Source organism: Macadamia integrifolia, chromosome 7 (genome assembly GCF_013358625.1).
Source record: "Macadamia integrifolia cultivar HAES 741 chromosome 7, SCU_Mint_v3, whole genome shotgun sequence".
Taxonomy (NCBI): Eukaryota; Viridiplantae; Streptophyta; class Magnoliopsida; order Proteales; family Proteaceae; genus Macadamia; species Macadamia integrifolia.
Window position 1 is genome coordinate 20489336 of NC_056563.1, and position 18121 is coordinate 20507456.

General features: G+C 38.3%; 2 protein-coding genes across 2 annotated transcripts; both read right to left on the reverse strand.

Annotated features, from left to right (window-relative positions):
• Positions 1-1490: 1490 nt before the first annotated feature.
• Positions 1491-9696, reverse strand: LOC122085156 (30S ribosomal protein S9, chloroplastic). The gene is made up of 2 exons (XM_042653613.1): positions 9251-9696; positions 1491-1976 (listed from the first exon to the last, which is right to left on the reverse strand). The coding sequence occupies exons 1-2, from the start codon at positions 9593-9595 to the stop codon at positions 1689-1691; spliced, it is 633 nt and encodes a 210-aa protein (XP_042509547.1). The 5' UTR covers positions 9596-9696; the 3' UTR covers positions 1491-1688.
• A 771-nt stretch (positions 9697-10467) lies between these two features.
• LOC122085146 (protein DETOXIFICATION 33-like) lies at positions 10468-15300 on the reverse strand. Its single transcript, XM_042653599.1, has 9 exons — positions 14961-15300; positions 13257-13452; positions 12822-13167; positions 12617-12703; positions 11865-11921; positions 11515-11753; positions 11148-11266; positions 10944-11030; positions 10468-10680 (listed from the first exon to the last, which is right to left on the reverse strand). The coding sequence occupies exons 1-9, from the start codon at positions 15240-15242 to the stop codon at positions 10624-10626; spliced, it is 1470 nt and encodes a 489-aa protein (XP_042509533.1). The 5' UTR covers positions 15243-15300; the 3' UTR covers positions 10468-10623.
• Between the last annotated feature and the right edge of the window lie 2821 nt (positions 15301-18121).

Genomic DNA, 18121 nt, shown 5'->3' on the forward strand with positions numbered 1-18121 from the left:
TATTTGTAGAACTAATGGAACCCACAACAAATTCAATGTCCAACCATTCTACATGCTTTACTGAAGAAAGCTGCAAGAATATCACTAGCTTTTATCGTTTTACTGAGGTTGTCAAAGTTCACTTTTCAACCTTTAATTGGCCATGGATCATAAGCCTATCAAATAATCATATACCAAATTTCAGTCTCACTTTAGTCATATGATTCACCATTTATTAAAATTTGAAGCTTGTTCTTTCATCCTTAACCATTCTTCAAACTTCAAAGCTTTACATCATTTCGCAAAATTGCACTGAGGGTAAAATTTACCGTCCTGTACAATTACCAGGGGGGAAAAAAAACCACAATATTAAATTTAAATATTTACTGGTGCGGCTGAAATGTGGTGGAAATGCAGTATACTTCACCCAAAAGGGGCTTTCCTATGTGGCATAGAAGACGTTAAAACAATGGTTGAAAAGTCAATACTTGCGTCTTTGATCTAGTGGGTAAAAATGCAAAGAGAAACCGTACGGTTGCTCCATCGCCATTTAGTGGTCTCAAATTAGAGTAAAAAAACAACCTCACTGTGAATTGGGGGTGAAACTGCATACATTATGACCCTCCCTAGACCCCTCAGTGGCAGGAGCCTTGTGCACTAGTACACCCTTTTTTTTTTAAATCTTAAATGGTATTTAAACCTGAACAACCAACCAGAGTCCAATCCACTGCCCGTCTCTTCCCCCTCCCCTCCCCTCCCCTCCCTCAACCAAGAAAAAAAAAAAACCCCAAAGAGAAAAAGAAAAGGGAAAAAATGAATCCTTCACAGGTCAAACTGAAGTTTTGATGGCAGATGAGAGCAATTGTGTTGATCTTATTATATTTCCGTCAGGAAGGTAGTAAAAGATCAGATAAATCATGCTATCATTCTTGAGGAAACATTTAACATTAAGCTCAAAACATATTAGTTACAGCTCACAATTGAAACCTACTAAACTAATTCTTAACTGAAAAAACTAAATCAACCTCTTACTCAGTACATCTCCATATTCTTAATTTGCATAACCAGGTGACAATGTCTGAATTTCCCAGATGGTTTATAATTTGGACAAAACCTGATGATCGTCCATACCCAGTCTCGACAGTAAAATCTTGTTCGATCCTAATTAAACTCAGGTAGGACAAAATTTCCAGCAGGCCAGGTTAAATATTGCCAGCCTATATAAGGCCACTCCCTAGGGCTAAAATGTCACAACCTTCCATGTACTGGATCATGATAAGTTCCATCTATGATATTCGCCTGTGCCTGAATGCCATTAACTGCTCATCCTAACTAGTTCAAATTAAAAGTAAAGAAAACATTTGAATAAGTCTCCAAAATTTAACTTGACCATGCATATTTTTGGCATAGGCAATCTCTTACTCAGTTCATTTCAACATTTGAAAAAGCAAAGTTCACACGGTTATGCAACATCTAACGTCGCATATTTTTTGGCATAGGCAATCTCCATCTAAGAATTCAAGGGAAAACCTTCCATTTCAGTCTAAACAAAACTGGGAATTTTTACAGAGTAAACATTCACAGAAGACCAATAAACATGGTCCAGGTTGAAATTATATGAGAAATCACAGGAACATACCACAAGAGAATAAATGTTTCAGAAGCTCAATAAATATGGCTGAAAAAGAAGAGTATTTTGAGTTCCAACCTCAACGTTTTGAGAATTGAGGAGCTTTTCGGGCCTTCCTGAGACCTGCTTTCTTCCTCTCCACCACTCTTGAGTCTCTAGTTAGAAGGCCTTGCTTTCTAAGAGGCCCTCTGTGGTTCTCACTCACCTTCAGCAAAGCCCGAGCTATTCCAAGAGAGATTGCCTGGGCTTGACCAGAAAGACCACCCCCATGGGCTTTAACAAACACATCATAACTACTTTCGTATCCTAAAGTTACCAATGGGACTTTGACATACTGTAGCCATAGTGGATTCCCTTGAAGATAATCCTGCACAACATCAAGGATCCAATCATTAGCTACAACCATAACAAACCATGAAAGCAACTTGAGAAATTCTTGAAAAATGATTTTAGAGGTTGTGTAAGGCATTACTAATATGAATAGGAACTCCATTTAAGTACTAGTGAAATGGTGATTCAGTACGACGCTCTCATTCATGAATCGTGATTAACTGCTACAGAATTTGCCTCGTTTCTCCTACATCATTTTCTTCACCTCTGCAGATAATAGTATATGATGCGACAAAAAGTGATTTTAAATGGGTGGTTAAACATACCACTTTTTAGTCAAGAACAGAAAGTATAGGTCTGTAAGCCCTGTCAAATGCCTACACTCTAACACTACGCTATTGGAAAATATTTGCATGCATAAAATCATCAAAAGGAAAAAAAAAAATTACATGATTATTTACTGCATTGGAGGCATAAGACAAAACTCAGCCTTTTCCCAACTTAATGGGGTCAGCTACAAGGATTCGTGCAAAACAGATTAGGTAAATCTAAGGTCCAAGTAGACAAGGAGAAATGAAGAAAACAAGAAATGATAAAAGAGAAATGAAAGAGAGATGAAAGTAAGAGGAAAGAGGCACAGCTCAGTAAGATAGGAGAAACTCAGCTAAATGGAGTCTGCTCCAAGGATCCTTGACCTCCAATAGGCTCTATCCGAGGTCATACTTGAGACAAGACTTAGACTATGCATGTCATTCCTCACAACTTCTCCTATGTTCATTTTAGACCTGCCCTTGGATCTTTTTGCTCCTTCAATCGTAATCATATCGCTCCCTCTTTACTGGGGCGTCCCCAGGCCTCTGTTGAACATGACCATATCACCTCCAACGGCTTTCTCAGAGCTTGTCATTAATTGGGGTCACTCCCAAATCAGCTCTAATACGTTCATTCCTTACTTTATCATTCATAGTATTTCCACACATCTATCGTACTATCCTCATATCTACTACATGCAGCTTCCCTATATGACACTTTTTTACTACCCAACATTCTGCCCATACATCATAGTCGGTCGTACAACAGTCCTATAGAACTTCCCTCCAAGCTTTAAATATGTTGGTCACAGAGCACTCCGGTCGCACATCTCCACTTCATCCATCCCACTTTAATTCTCTGTGAAACATCATCCTCTATGTCACCTACTTTATTTATGATTGGTGGCATAAGGCTAGTTTAAATATACTTTAATAATTAATAGGACAATATAAAATTGAATAGTCATTACTAATTACTGCATGAACATTGATGGTTTCCTATTTTTAAGGATCCATTCTCTAGGTCATATCCAAAGCAAACTTGTACACCTACTATCCTTTTTCTTCCAGATATTCTTTTATCCTAAATATTGCGGATGTGTTCTAGGCAGTTAAGCCTAAACAAGCCTGCAAGTTTCAAATACAACCTTCAGCTCCACTGCCGTGAAAACTCAAGCTCTCAAAGTGTCAACTTAAAAGTGCTGCAGGATATCATAGCATCTCAAGGGTAAAGTCAAGAAAAATGATGTACTAGCTGGAGGTGAGACATGGATCTACCAATGACTAAAAACTATACACTTCATGGACTCATTGTACAACTTTCTTTCCCCGACTGCCATAAATCATCACCAATCATACTATCCATCCTTTATTGAATAGCTCAATCTAACGTTATAACCTAAGAGCCCAATGCATAGAGTGAAAGAGGGGGCAGAAGCAAGAGAAAAGGCACAAAATAGAATAAAATATTTTATAATATGTGACATTTCAATATAGAGTAAAATATTTTATAATGCATGACTTTTCATTTTAGAATAAAATATTTTATAATATTTGACCTTTCATTTTGTTATCAATTTATATATTTTATGATTTATATATTTATAGATAGGGAAAATATTGTACTCGGAACCAGTGCAAGATAAGCGTTGGGAATGAGAAGCATCTCAGCCATTTGATCCACTGCCACTGCATTATTTGTCCGTCACTACACCTCCGCAACCCACCGCCACTGCTGTGAGGTGTGAGCTTTTCTCTCACCCACCACCACCGGACTTGGTTCCGCTGGGCATAAGACTAAACGGTTTTTCCTTCCCCACAATCTCCCCCTTTATGCATCTCCACGGCTCTTCTCTGTTGCTTGACTGATCTGCTTAGTGGTCACTGCTACTACTAGCACTCTCTTAGGTCCAAATGGGTAACATTTCTTCCACCCTGCTCGATGACGATGATGAGTTATCCCAGCTTGGTTGGCCTGAGCTCGCTCACACATCGGGTCTCTGATTCCACCACCTATGACCTCCCCCCCCCCTCTACCCACCACCACCATTATGGCCATCATCTACCCACAATGATGATCTCAACCACCACTACCCGCCCACCCAACAAAAGGTTCGGCCTCACCACACACTTACCAAGCCCTTTCCCAAAGCCTAGTTTCCTACTTTCCTTCACTCACACCTACAGGCCTTCAACTCCTCGGAGCTCATGGCTGGTCTTGACAATGCGAACTTCCGCTACTCTCCTCCCATCCCACCATCCCCCCTCCCTTTTTTTTGTCTCCTCCACAATGTCTCCGAGCTCGATCACTGCATCTCTAGTGGGAGCATGTGTTGGGAAGCAGAAGTGTTGGTAAGAGAAGAGAAAGGGAATTGGGGTTGGGAAAGGTGGTGTAAGAATCCTGTTTTGAGGAGCTGTAATAGAGGGGAATGGAGCTAATGCTTCTATGGAGATGAATGGCTCAGCCAGTGTGATGTAGATCGAAGGAGGGGGATTTAGAGAAGAAGGCCAGCCATCCTAGCCCAGATCAAGCCAGCCTTTGTGGTTGGGATTGGTCTGCTTTATTGGCCAGGTTTGGGCCAATGAATAGGTCTTTTAATTAGTCCTTGCATGGAGGACTTTAGAAGTTTCTGTTTGTTTATATTTTTATTAGATTTTAATTTATTATGTGATGTTTAGTTACTACCTAGTCGTTATTTCTACTTTTATAATGGTTTCTATTTTGAAAATTTTAAATTGTTAAGGAACCTCCTCCCACACAAAGAAGGTCCTATTGTTGTGCATTTAACTATTTCATTAAGTTAATAAATAAGAAATGAGGGGCACTACTGCAGCCCATGACTCAGCCATATGAACTGCTCTATGCAGCTGTTTTGTTCTGTGAGATGCAAGATCCCTATGAGAGATCAGTAACCCTAGTGAGATGCTAGGGGTGTTGGTGAGATACTAGCAAGGTGGAGTAAAAGGCTCTTCCATATCTTCTTCTTTGATTTGGTTGATTCTGTTCTATCCATGTCCTGAGCATCAAGTTGAGCGAGAGGACCGATTTCTACTTGCGGTTGAATGATTGTTGGGCTCCTATGCTGTGAACCTGTGTTAATCACTTTTGGAAGACTTAAAGATTTTTTGTTGATATAAGTTTGCGACAGTTCTGACCTGTGGTCTGATAGTTTCTTGTTCTGGTAGTTACTAAGTTCTGCCCATAGTTACTAATGTCATCAAGTTGTTAGTTTGTGCATGAGTTATATGTATGCTGTTCCATCTAATGAGTCGAGGATATGTTTTAGTTTGATGACGATCTGCTGTGCTTTATGAAGATACAACCTGGTTTCTAAATCTTAAATCATATTAATATTGGTGTTACTATATTTCTATGTCTAACCATCGGTTGAAGTAAAACTTTGGGAACTTTAGGGCTGATCAGAATTCTGGTTTGGAAGATATTGCAGACTTCGTTCTGCTGGTTGTGCACTTCTATGATCCTATTGTGGGTAGGATTCTGAAATTTATTATGATGTTTTGAATCCATCATTTTGGAATCACAGCTATAGTACAAGGACCCCAGATCAGAACCCTGATCCTTCTAGTCAAATAGTTGAGATAATGCAACATATGCATGCAGAACAGAATTAATTGTCTCACATGATGACTGCCATGGAACAACGGATGTGTACTTCTATTCCTACACAAGGAAGCTTTGTATATCAAGGAGTTCGAGGGGGGCAGTCAACTCACTCTACAGCCAACAACACTCTAAGATTCATTGGTAAAGGGCCACAGGTTTCCACATCCCAGCCCACCTTTAAGGACTACGTGAGAACATATTTTGAACTTTGAAGGTAGTAATGGTGTGCATCATAGGCACTTGGATGATTCCCAAAGGGTTCGACTAGAGTTGAAAGAATACAATGGAAATTTCAAACCACAAGTTTCTATGATTGGCTAAGTGATTATTTTGAGTGGCACGAGTGGACGGAGAAAGGAAGATAAAACTAGCACAAGCAAAAGCTTATAGGGCCAGCAAGGCAGTGGTGGAACAATTAAGAACAGAGGTTGCACATACGAGGTGCAACACCTTCTACTTGGGATGACGTGAAAGAAGAACTTAAAAGCAAGTATCATCCACAAACCTTCTGGGCATCATTTCATGATCAGCTAAACTCCTTGCAATAGGCCACCCTTTCTATCACTATATGCAACAGTTTGATTCACTTGTTTTGCAGATGGGAATTGAGGATAATGATTCCCAATTTTTGTCTCATTCAAATAAAAAATTGAAGGGGACTGTGGACACAACACTCAAGTATGCATTTGGTCTAGAGGTTGAGCACATAGAGTTCGTCATTCCACTTGAGTATTCTGAAGAGAAGATTCCTTGCCTTGAGGACTACATTCCCAACTTCCAAGAGCTACCATAATTCTGCTAAAGGCTGAAACAGGACATCCATCATACACAGCTGATCCCTTGATTTACTAAAACTCAATGTCAAGTTTCTTTCAAGCTGGGAATAGCTGATGTAGATTGAAGGAGGAGCATGAAAGGACAAGGCCAGCCAGACTAGCCCATATCGAGCCAGCTTTTGTGGTTGGGCTTGGTCCACTTTATGGGTCAGGTTTGGACCCAAGAATAGGTCCTTTAATTAGTACTTGCAAGGACGTTAAAATTTTCCGTTTGTTTGTAATTTTCTTAGATTTTACTTTATTATGTAGTGGTTAGTTACTACCTAGTTGTTGTTTCTATTTCTATTTTGACAAATTTAAGTTATTAAGAACCACCTCTCATACAAGGAAAGTAGGCTGCTGTATTTCATCAAGTTAATAAATAAGAAAGGAGGGGCACTATTACATCCCATGACTTGTCCATATGAATTGCTCTTTGCAACTGTTTTAGTTCTGTGAGAGACAGGTAACCATAGTGAGATGCTAGTGGTGCTGGTGAGAGACTAGCAAGGTGGAATGACAGGCTCTTCCATATCTTATTCTATTTGGTTGATTCTGTTTTCCCCCATTCTGGCCTGTGCACCAAGGCGAGTGATAGGACTGATTTCTACTTATTGTTGAATGATTGTAGGGATCCTATGCTGTGATACTCCATCAATATTGGAAGACTAAAGATTTTCTGTTGATAGAAGTGGCTTGCGATTCACTGCTTTCATGTTCTTTGACTGCTAATCCTGAAAGAATAATACTCCAACATCTAATCACTGGTTTGGTGACAAACTTTGGGGATTCCAAGGGATAACCAAGCACTGCCTTCAATATCAGTTTGGGACCGTTCTGACCTGTGGTCTGCTAGTTGCTGGTTTTACTAATTTCTGCCCACAATTACTATTTTCATGAGGATGTTAGTTTATGCAATCTGGCCATTGGATTAAGATGAGTTTTATGTGGTATGCTTCATCTAATGAGTAGAAGATATGTTAGTTTTGATGATGATACAGCCTGGCTTCTATATCTGAAACCGTAGTTACTATTTTTGTGACCTTACTATATCTCCACATCCAACCATTTGATTGGAGTCAAACTTTGGGAAGTTGAAAACACTAGAAAGACCTAGTACCGCTAGTAATTCGGGGCTGATCAGAATTTTGGTTTGGTAGATATCACAGACTCTGTTCTTCTGGTTGTGCACTTCTATGATCCTATTGTTGGTAGGATTCTGAAATCTACCTATGATGTTTTGATCCATCACAGTGTTAATGCAAATTGAAGATGTTCTAGAGGGGGGGTGAGAGAAAGGAGAGAAATGTTGATCGAGTAAGACAATAATCCTCTATAATCGTGAATCTAATCTTCCAATCCACATTCTGGACATCTTAAGTCCACCATTTCAGTAGCACTCTCACCATCAGCTCGTCAAATCCGCAAACTGAGAATGAGTTCATTCCCCTGAGCAGATGAATTAGGGCACTAAGGTTATTACATATAGCAGTCATCAAGTTGGACAAGAAGCCGAGAACATGGAAATGACAATATGAAGAAATAGACTATACCTTGAAATTGAAGTATATGATATGAATGAGACACATACATATGTACAGATAATGCCATGCATTTGGCATCAGGGATAGAATTCTAACATATTCAGGATTATGGTAGATCATAATTAGATAATGCTCTTTCATCAAAGTGTGTATATATATATACACAATTTCTTTTGTTGCGGGGGGGGGGGGGGGGTGAAATTATAATCTAAGTTTTTGCTTGTTTGTATAAAGGTCCACACTGGTGATGTTTAGGCTCTGAGCATATATTTATATAAAAAAGACATGGACATGACATACGGTGTGTTTGAAGGGAAATATTGAGTTTTCAATGTTTATTTTATCAAGAAGGTTTGTCTTTTAATCTCTCCTCTTTTTGTATTTGGCAGATTCTTCTTCTATGTTTTGTTGTGGTATTAATCAATAACACCATTTCGATTATGCTAACCTTGAGTTTACAGATCTGAAGTTGCAATCAACCAATAGACTTTTGTGAAAGGAGATTGATTCGTATTAGTGGTTCTGCAGCTGATGATTTCTACATGTTGTACTGTTGTATGACAGAAGATTCCAAAAACCACAAGTGAAATTCTTTTATTACCACAGCAATGCTGTCCATAGATCAAATTATTCCGTGGATTGTATTTCATTTGACTAACGACTAATCCTTAATATGAGAACTCAATACATTTGCATTGACACGTTAGCTTTTCTACTGCTTTCTTTGAGCTTCTCTTCTATTTCTTTCGGTCACATCTAGCTAAAAATTCAAGAATCGCAAGCTTCTCCATTATGCAGTGTCATTACGACCAAGAAAATTCGGCTTCCAATTTTGTGATCTAGCTAAAATGTGAAAACCATCTTCTTTTTTTTCAGTAAATGCTAAAATGTGAGAAATAGAAACCTTATTCAACGCGATATGTTATACCGACCGAGATAAAGAACAGTTAAATCAACCCCAAAGAAAAAACAGAAGAAAAAACCTAATTACGAGGAAGTTAAGAGTAGTTGGTTACTTTGGCATCACGGTAATTGATGATAATTTTGCCAGTTCCTTCCTGGAGCACGACGCGAGCAATGGCGCATTTCCTTCGACCCGTTCCAAATATAGTCTGAGCGGCAAAACCACCGGGGAGCCTCGATTTGACGTAATTTACGAGACTTGTCGTCTCCAAATCCACTGGAGAGGCGACAGCAGTAGCGGAGGCGGCTACGACGAGGACTGGGGTTTTGGCAGTAAGGGAGTTAGGGAAAGATCTAGGTCGGGAGAAGCAGAGGCTGTGTGGTTTCTGAGACACCTGGGAAGAGAACGAGAGAGAAGAGAAGGAAGCCGTGACGGAGGAGAGGGAAATACTAGCCATTGTTCCTTTACTTTCCCTGCTCTTCTTCTCTTTTTGCGCTTGAGTTGTTGTCCGGGACTTCGGGTGTGGTTTCCGGTAGGATTTGAGCGGGTGGAGAAGAACGGATAAAGCTTTGTCCAAATGACATATATACCCTTCTCTCTGACCCCTTATGTCTCCAATGTCCAGACTCCAAAAGCAACAAATCGTTTGGTCAATGGACCCGGTCGGGCCATTAAGATTTTTTTTTTTTATGAAAAAAGAAGAGAAATCATTTCAATTTTATTTTTACAAAAGAACGTTACCCAATTGTGTGTACCTGCGCTAAAAGACAATGGGATCGAAAAGATCATGTTATCCCACATTGAAGATGTTCGCATACTTCCTCCCTTTGGTCATGGGAGCTGATGTATACATATAAAGATCTTCCACAACATTTTTATTTTTTGGCAATTGGATTGCCAATATAGCAAACAAGTTGTCAAAGTTTTTCTTAAAATTTCTAAGGTTATTTAGATGTTGATATTCACCACAAAACCAAGTGCAAAAGACGGAATATAGAAATCAATCCTTTGACTCTAATGCCTCAAATAATTTCTAAGATAAACAATTCAAGAAAAAAATAGAACAAGTTAGAGATTTCTCATGACTCGGCTTGAAAGCCTAGTCCACAATTTGGGTGGATTAGTTATCTTAACTCCTCCATTAGAAGATTATATAAGAGGTTACAACCTTCTTTCAATTCCTCACTTAAAATAGTATTGGTATGATTTTTTCCATCAATTTTATTTTGAGTAAGGCTCACCAAATATTTCATTTAAATCATCTTCTTTGTGCTTGACAAAATTTGATGTCCTTAGTTAATTACTAAACACATCAAAACTATTTGAGCATTGAATAAATGCCTCCTTCTCATCAAGTCATCCTAAAGATATTGTTCCCCAGAAATTTTACTTTTCCCAAAAAAAAAACTTGCAAAATAGAAAAAAGAGTATTAACCAAGAAGGTTGAAAGAAGCAAGCCATAATCAATAGGTTGAAAGAAACAAATCAATCTTCAGCCACCGATCCTCCCCATTTTCTAATACGGTTCTCTGCTTCCAAGGCCTGCGAGGTAGTTACACAGAATTTCGTAAAACATCGAAAAGGAAAAGGAACTCTACTCGTCTGCCTCCTAGGCCCAAATACAGTTGGGCATGAAAATGCCCAGTGCATAGAGTGACTATTATATCTTTCACATCCAGCTGTGTTTGGGAGTAGGGAACACCAAACAGGCAAGATCGCTCTTTCTCCCAATACTAAAATCAATACACATAAGAGAAATCAAAAGAAATATGGAACTTGAGTGTTGGAAGTTTTTAATTGATTACCTCCTTTTTCCAATTGGTGCATGATGTAATTATGGTCAAGATTATGGTTTGTAAGACAATTCCACCAATCATCCCTCCCCAAATACCCTGCAACTCCAAGGAGAAATTCATAGAACATCAAAATTGAAAAATATATACTTATTAATGTCAGTAATAATCTGAATTATAGTAAATAGTTCTGAATCATGGTTTAAGTATTTTCACCTCAACCCCAAATCCAAATTTAAACCCTAAAAGTAAGCCAGCAGGTAATCCGACCATATAATAACATCCAATGTTGATGTATGCAACTAGAGCTTGCCATCCAGCTCCAATAGCAACTCCTGAAACAAAAGGAAAAAAATTCATACAATTATTCTAATTAAAATCATATGCAAATAAGACCGCATCAGATCCTCGTATAAGAACCATTCTCATACGGTACCTGATTCACGCATAGAATTTACTTGTTCTCTCTTTTTCTCCACAGATTTTCACAGTGAGTAGATTCCATATGTGGATCAGGCATCGTACGAGAATTAGATCGTAAATTCTATGCAAACTATATAACTGTGAGTATATCCATACTCACCAGATAAGACTGGTTGAAGGCTATTTAGAAGCACTGTAGTTGCTAGCAAGGGTGCAAGGTTGGTGACCTCTTTCCTCACCTCAGCACTGTTGGAGAAAAGATAAGGAAAGTGATCTCTTGTTCCCAGGACCAAGGCCATACAAACCAGTCCTATGGCTATGGATGTTGTAGATACCACCAATACCGAAAATTTTGCTGCTCCAGGTTTACCGGCTCCCAGTTCATTTGATACTCTCACACTATTTGAGCAAACCATATAAAAATGATTAATTTTAACCATAATCTATTAGATCAGCCCAATGTCCTTTACCTCAAAAGAACACTTGCAAAGAAAAAAAAGAGTGTATAACCTTATTGCAGCATTGAATCCAAGTGCAATCATAAAATCCCACCCATTAATGTTCATGCTGCAAAAACATTTTGATATCTCAAATCAAGAACAGAAGTGCAAAAGGAATTTAGTATATTGATTGATTGAAATGAACCAGAGTTTGGCAGCTTGCAAATGGTGGTTCATGTTGAGGATGAATGCACAATCACGAGGAAGATACCAAGCAAAAAATCATTCAATATGAAAAATTTAATGTGGTTTGGCACAAACCTACGTTTACTACCTAGAGGGAATCAGAGATTCTTTATACCACTTTTCACATTACAACGTGGTCTCCCATTTGTTTGTATTTAGGTTTTTCCCACAGAGAGAATATATAGGGAACCCAAAAAACCCTAATCACACACAATTACAATTCTACGTAATTGACCCAAAACCTAACCCAATTATTATTATTATTATTTCACTAACAACAAGTATCATAGATTAGGTCATACTGAGGTTGATGAAAACCATTCAACTTTCACCAAAAGTAATGAAGAGCACCAGACACCTTGTGTGAGTGGTCCTAAGGAAGTAAGAGGAGTCGAACTCAAATCACATGCTTTCTGAGGTGAAGGTCCCTTGCCAACTCCGCTACCCCCTTGGGGTTAAAATGACCCAATTATAAGTACAAGCCCAATAATAATTATGTAGACCATACCAATTAATTACAAAACCCCAACAGTTGGGACCTAAACATATTCTTTGCTAGGAAAGGAGTAATCATACCAGATAGAGATGGCATCAACTGCAATCAATGGGTTCTTCAGATGACCTGTTATGACTATAACTATCATCAAATACCAAATCTCCAAGCTGTGATCATGTCATGGACCCAAACCAACAATATCAGGAACCAATAATAGGAACGAGGTGGGATTCAATCCAGAAGAAACAGATAATGTGTTGAGTTAAAGGATCAGTAGTGTCATACCATAACATAACAGCAGAAGCCAAGGAAAGCTTTACAAAGCCAAAGAGATCTTTAAAAGCTTGGAAAGAGAAACCAGTCCAAGCTCCATCAGATTTCCAAATAAAAATGTAGGCCAGTTTACCAGAAACAACAAGCCACCATGACAAGTTGAGACTCACGGCAGCACCAACCAAACCCCAACCTAACTTCAAAATTAGAAGCCAACTAAGCAGTACATGTATCAGCAATACCACTCCTGCAACACAAGCCATTACAGAAAACTTCCCCTGAGCTTGCAGGAACTTCTCTATTGGGAAATTCAAGGCGTACGCAAACAATTGTGGAAGCATCCAGATGGCAAACCTCCCTGCACCAACAAATTAGAAGATTACATAAGGTCATGAACCATATTGTGTTGAGAGAGAGAGAGGGGGAGGAAAGAGTGAGAGAGATAACCAGTGGCATCAGCAATCTCATCAGTCTGACCAAAGAGCTTTAGAATGGGAGGAGAGAAGACATAAACTGGAACCAAAATAAGAGAAGTGACGAACAAAATGACCCATGATCTCTGCATGTAAATTCCCAGCATCGTAATCTTTCCTGCTCCATATACTTGGCCGCATAGCGTCTCCGATGCACTCCCCATTCCCATCTGGATCAATTTGTTTAGACAGTCACTTACATCAGCCTTTTTTTGGGGGTGGGGAATTAAAATGTGTTGGCCACGTGGTAGAACAAAGCACTGAACAAATTGGATCAGAGAATAATTCTAGGGTTGGGAGGACCCGAGCATGCATCTCCAAATCACCACAGCCCTAGGATCACTCTTTGGTCTTGGACTCTACGAAAGGGAATCCTATCCTCATTTGGGACACCATGGATGGTAGGGTCTATAAAGGGTTACATGTAGGGTGTCAATTTGAAGCCTAAACTGGTTGGACTGAATCCTTATTATCTTATTAGCTTGGTTTTGATTTGGGCTTTCATAAAATTAAGAGAAAACCAAACCGGATCAGGTCCATAAATTGAACCAAAATTATAAGAACCTGATATAAAATGGATATAATGTGTGTGTATATACCGAACTTGATCAGGTACGTCCAGTACTTTTAATGTGTGTGTAAATATAACGAAAACTGAACCTGTAACTACCTGATAATTACAGACTGATAAAAACCCATTAAGTCAACCCGATAAATATTTTTTTTTTGGTGGAAAACCTGATAAATATTGAATCAAACCAAAATCGAAACCAAGCATAACCGAACTTTGTTTCGATTTGTGCTAATAACCAAAACAGTTTCAATTTGATTGATCCCCCTAGTTGCATGGATATACATGGGAGTGTATTTAATTGAATATGAAATTTGTTAATTCAAATCATTCTTCAACCTCAGTTTCTGTGGGCAAGATTTTGAAAGCTAAATACATCCCCAATATATCTCCATCCTAAATGTCAATAGAATTTGGCCTAGAGGTTGTTGGTGTTGGCATCATGGTTTTAGGGGATGGTATCAATATTAAATACTGATACTGGTTCAGATCGAATCAGATCAGCAAATATCCATCGGTTTTGGCCTTGCTTTTTTTAAAAGGTATCATTTTTTTTACTGTATTATTTTTTTACTATTTTACCTCTAAAACAATACGGATAATTGATCCGAATCAATCAGGAATTAGAGATCGATCTCAGTCAATATTAATACAATACGACAAATACGATATCGATACTTGAAAACATGATTGGAATGGCATTATTTGCTCCATCCTTCCTGGCCTCAGAAATTTAACCTAATCTATTGAAGATTAGGAAATAGAAGCTAGACAAGTTAAATAAATATTTAGAAAGATAATTGGATCCCATGTCGAAAAGTTCAGAATTCCATCATCTATCCAACATCATCCTCTTCTCAACAGTGGTGGAATATTGGCTAGAACTGGAATCACATTAATGGTGGTGGGATCTTTTCACTTTTTTCTTTACGACATTTCAGTCTGTTTGAGTAATAAACGTGAATTATTTTGTCTTAAAAAGAAGGATAGCATTTCATTGGTGCTGATTGGTCTGGTCGGGTACTTGGGCCAGTATGGAAAAAAGACCACACAAACAAAAGAAAAGAAGGGAGATGATCGAGTGAAAGGGCAAAATTAATTAATTACCATGACGCCAAAAGCCAGTCCGGCGATAACAGAGTTCTCGACAGAGACGACGGCGAGTGCAAGGGTACTCACTTGACCTGCGAAGGTCTGAGTGATTGCCCCCAGCGAGTACTGACATATTGACGTGGAGATGGCTGGCCCTGATAGCATCCATAACTTATTCGATTCCTCTATTGCCCTTTTCGCCAAGCTCTTCTCCACCTTCTCCTCCTCCTCCTCCTCCTCCTCCTCCTCGTGCCCATTTGAAGCTCTATTTTGGTGTAGCAATGGAGCTTCTTCCATTTCCAACTAATTTACCTTTTCTCTTCTGGAGCTCTTGCCTTTGAACTCTGAAGCTCAAATACCCTATTTCCTTTCACTATCAGTATCAGTTTATGTATGTATGTATATCAGTGGCTCACGTTGGTTAATTAGCCGTGTTGGGGTACTCTTCCTCTCCTTTATTTATTTATTTATTAATTTTTTTTTTTTTCGTTTTGTAATAATTATTTTATTAGCTTTTTACTTCTATTTTCTTTGTGAGACATTTTATTTATTAGTAGGGGAATTTACTATCACTCCCTTACACTTGGTCTATATTTATAAAAATTCCCCTATCCTTTACTTTTTTTTTTTTAGACTCACCAGGTTTTTTTTTTTACATCTCTTTCACCCCTGCTCTTTTTAAATACCCAGATTACCCCTCCTTTTCACTTGTAACTTATTACACTAAATTGATTAATTCAAAATATGATTTGAATCAAACCACTAACAAGTTTTGTCTCATTCAATCATCAAGGATATTGCAAATTTAAAAGAGGATAATTTTGTATCCGATCTATGTCTATATTAGTATCATATGTTCCAATTGGGTACCACATGTTTTTTTTTTTTTTTTTAATCCCTGAAACCAAGTGTCGCAACCCTAACGGGAAATGTAACATTGAGATTACTGATCTGAACTAGTGTCGGCTGAAATTGATACCAACCTAATACCGATAAAAAAATAGATTGCTAAATTTGTGATGATAGATGAAACAAAAAATAATAATCATAATAAATAAATAAATAAACATCCTTGATGATTGGATGAGACGAAATTAAAAAAAAGTATATAATAATAAATAAATAATATCCGTAAGGACACATCAGCTATGTCAATATTCTTGATGGTTGGTTGGTTCAAACCATGTTTTAAACTAGTCAATTAGAAGAAAAAAAAGTGTAATAGGTTATATGTGAACAGGAGGATTAATCTGGGTATTTAAAAAGAGTAGGGGAGAAAGAAATGTAAAAATAAAAAAACTGAAATATGAAAAATAAATAAATAAATAAAAGGTAGGGGAGTTTTTGTAATTATAGGTTAAATGTAAGGGAGTGATAGTAAATTCTCCTTATTAGTAACATTCCTACAATGATCCGCCAATCTTTAAACAATAAATGCATGTTTGGATTGGATTCGAATCCTTTCCAATGATTTTCCGACAAGGATCTCTCCGACGATTCACCTGGACTGTCTCTCCAACCAGACACATGCATATAATCCAATACTTGGGACATACAGCTCTAGATATACATATATCCAGTTGGAGAGTCGTTGAAGAGGATCCCAATCCATTTGGATCAGGTCCGAACACTAGGACCATCCTAATATAATTGTTCCACGACATTTGCCCAAGAGGTGACGGGGAAAATGGAGCGATTATCTCCTTCCTTCTCTTTTCATATATTTTATTCAATTAATATGTGGAATCCACCTTCTCTTCCTTCCTCTTTTTTTTTCTTCTTCTTTCTCTTATATGGTAGTGATCTACCTCTGCTTGCTCACCCTCCCCTGTAAACCCACAGAAGCCCCACTGCAACAACCCTTACCTCACCCTTTTTCACTTTTTCCTTCCTTGCTTGCCCACCATCCCCTGAAAAACTACAGAAATGACGACGAAACTAATAGGAACATGGCAAAGACTCATTGGGACAACGTCAGATCTTTGGTTCTTGGCCACTTCGAAGGAGGACATTTCAGGTTATGATGTTTTGCAACGCCATCAGGATGAAGATGTGGTATTGATTAGCTAGTTTAGAAGCTGCAGCAAAAGAGAACAGATTTGAAGAGGAATGGTGGATCAATGAGGTTATTGGAGCTCTTGAACTCTGTAGAAACATTGGAGACAGGAGTGAGAAGAAGAAGGAGGAGAAGGGACGGTGGGCAAACAAGAGAGGGGGAAGCGAGAGCGCATGAGTGAAGGGGTGTTGCAAGTGGGGGTTCTGTGTGTTTGCAGGGAAGGGCGGGCAAGTAGGGGAGGTTCATTGCATTTTGCTGTGGAAGAAGAAGGAGAGGAGGAAGAGAGCGAAGGAGAAAGCAGAAGGTGGGTCCCACATAAATTGATTGAGAAAAATTAATTAACAGACTACTTTTTGATGCTTCATAACGGGAGATCGGATTGAGTAGATATCTTTCGTTGGTCTTATTGTTAATATTCGACAAGTGTCCAACCTCCTTACAAAGGAGGTTGCCTTCCATTAACTAATTTCACTCAAATTGTTTCATCTTTTTTCTGTCTACTCTACATTGTGGGGAATTCGAAATTGGGTAGTTAACCAATTAAAACTATTTCCATGTTTCCTTTGCCTCTCTCTCTCTCTCACATCAAGAATTGAAGTGTCCTCTCTTCAACGTTCGAATAGGTTGTTCTTCTTCAATCTTTCTCTCCTCTTTGTCAACGTTTCCTTTGTTAGTATCAGCTTCCCTTCTCTCCCTTCTTTGTGTATGTTCAAGTGTTGACTATTGTTGTTGTGGGTTGAGATAGAAAGCTACAGCAAGAAAGATTATCTTAGGTACTATTCCACCAATAAGATAGCTGAAGGAAAAAACATAAGAGAGAGCAAAAGAAACGTGTGGAAGACATTTGAATTGATTTATTATCCAATTTCAAAGTTGCCATATATATATATATATATATATAGAGGAGATAAAAAGAATAAAAAATAATAAAATAATTAGTTAATAGAGGCAACCTCCATAACGAACAGATGATCCGTTCTCACATAACTACATTAGGACCTTATCATCCACTTTCCACAAATTGTGGGCTTTGAACAATAAATGCATCCAACTTCTTCCCAAAATTGTGGGAGGTAGTGCTTTGTACGTGTTTTTTTTTTTTTTTTTTTTTTTTTTTTTT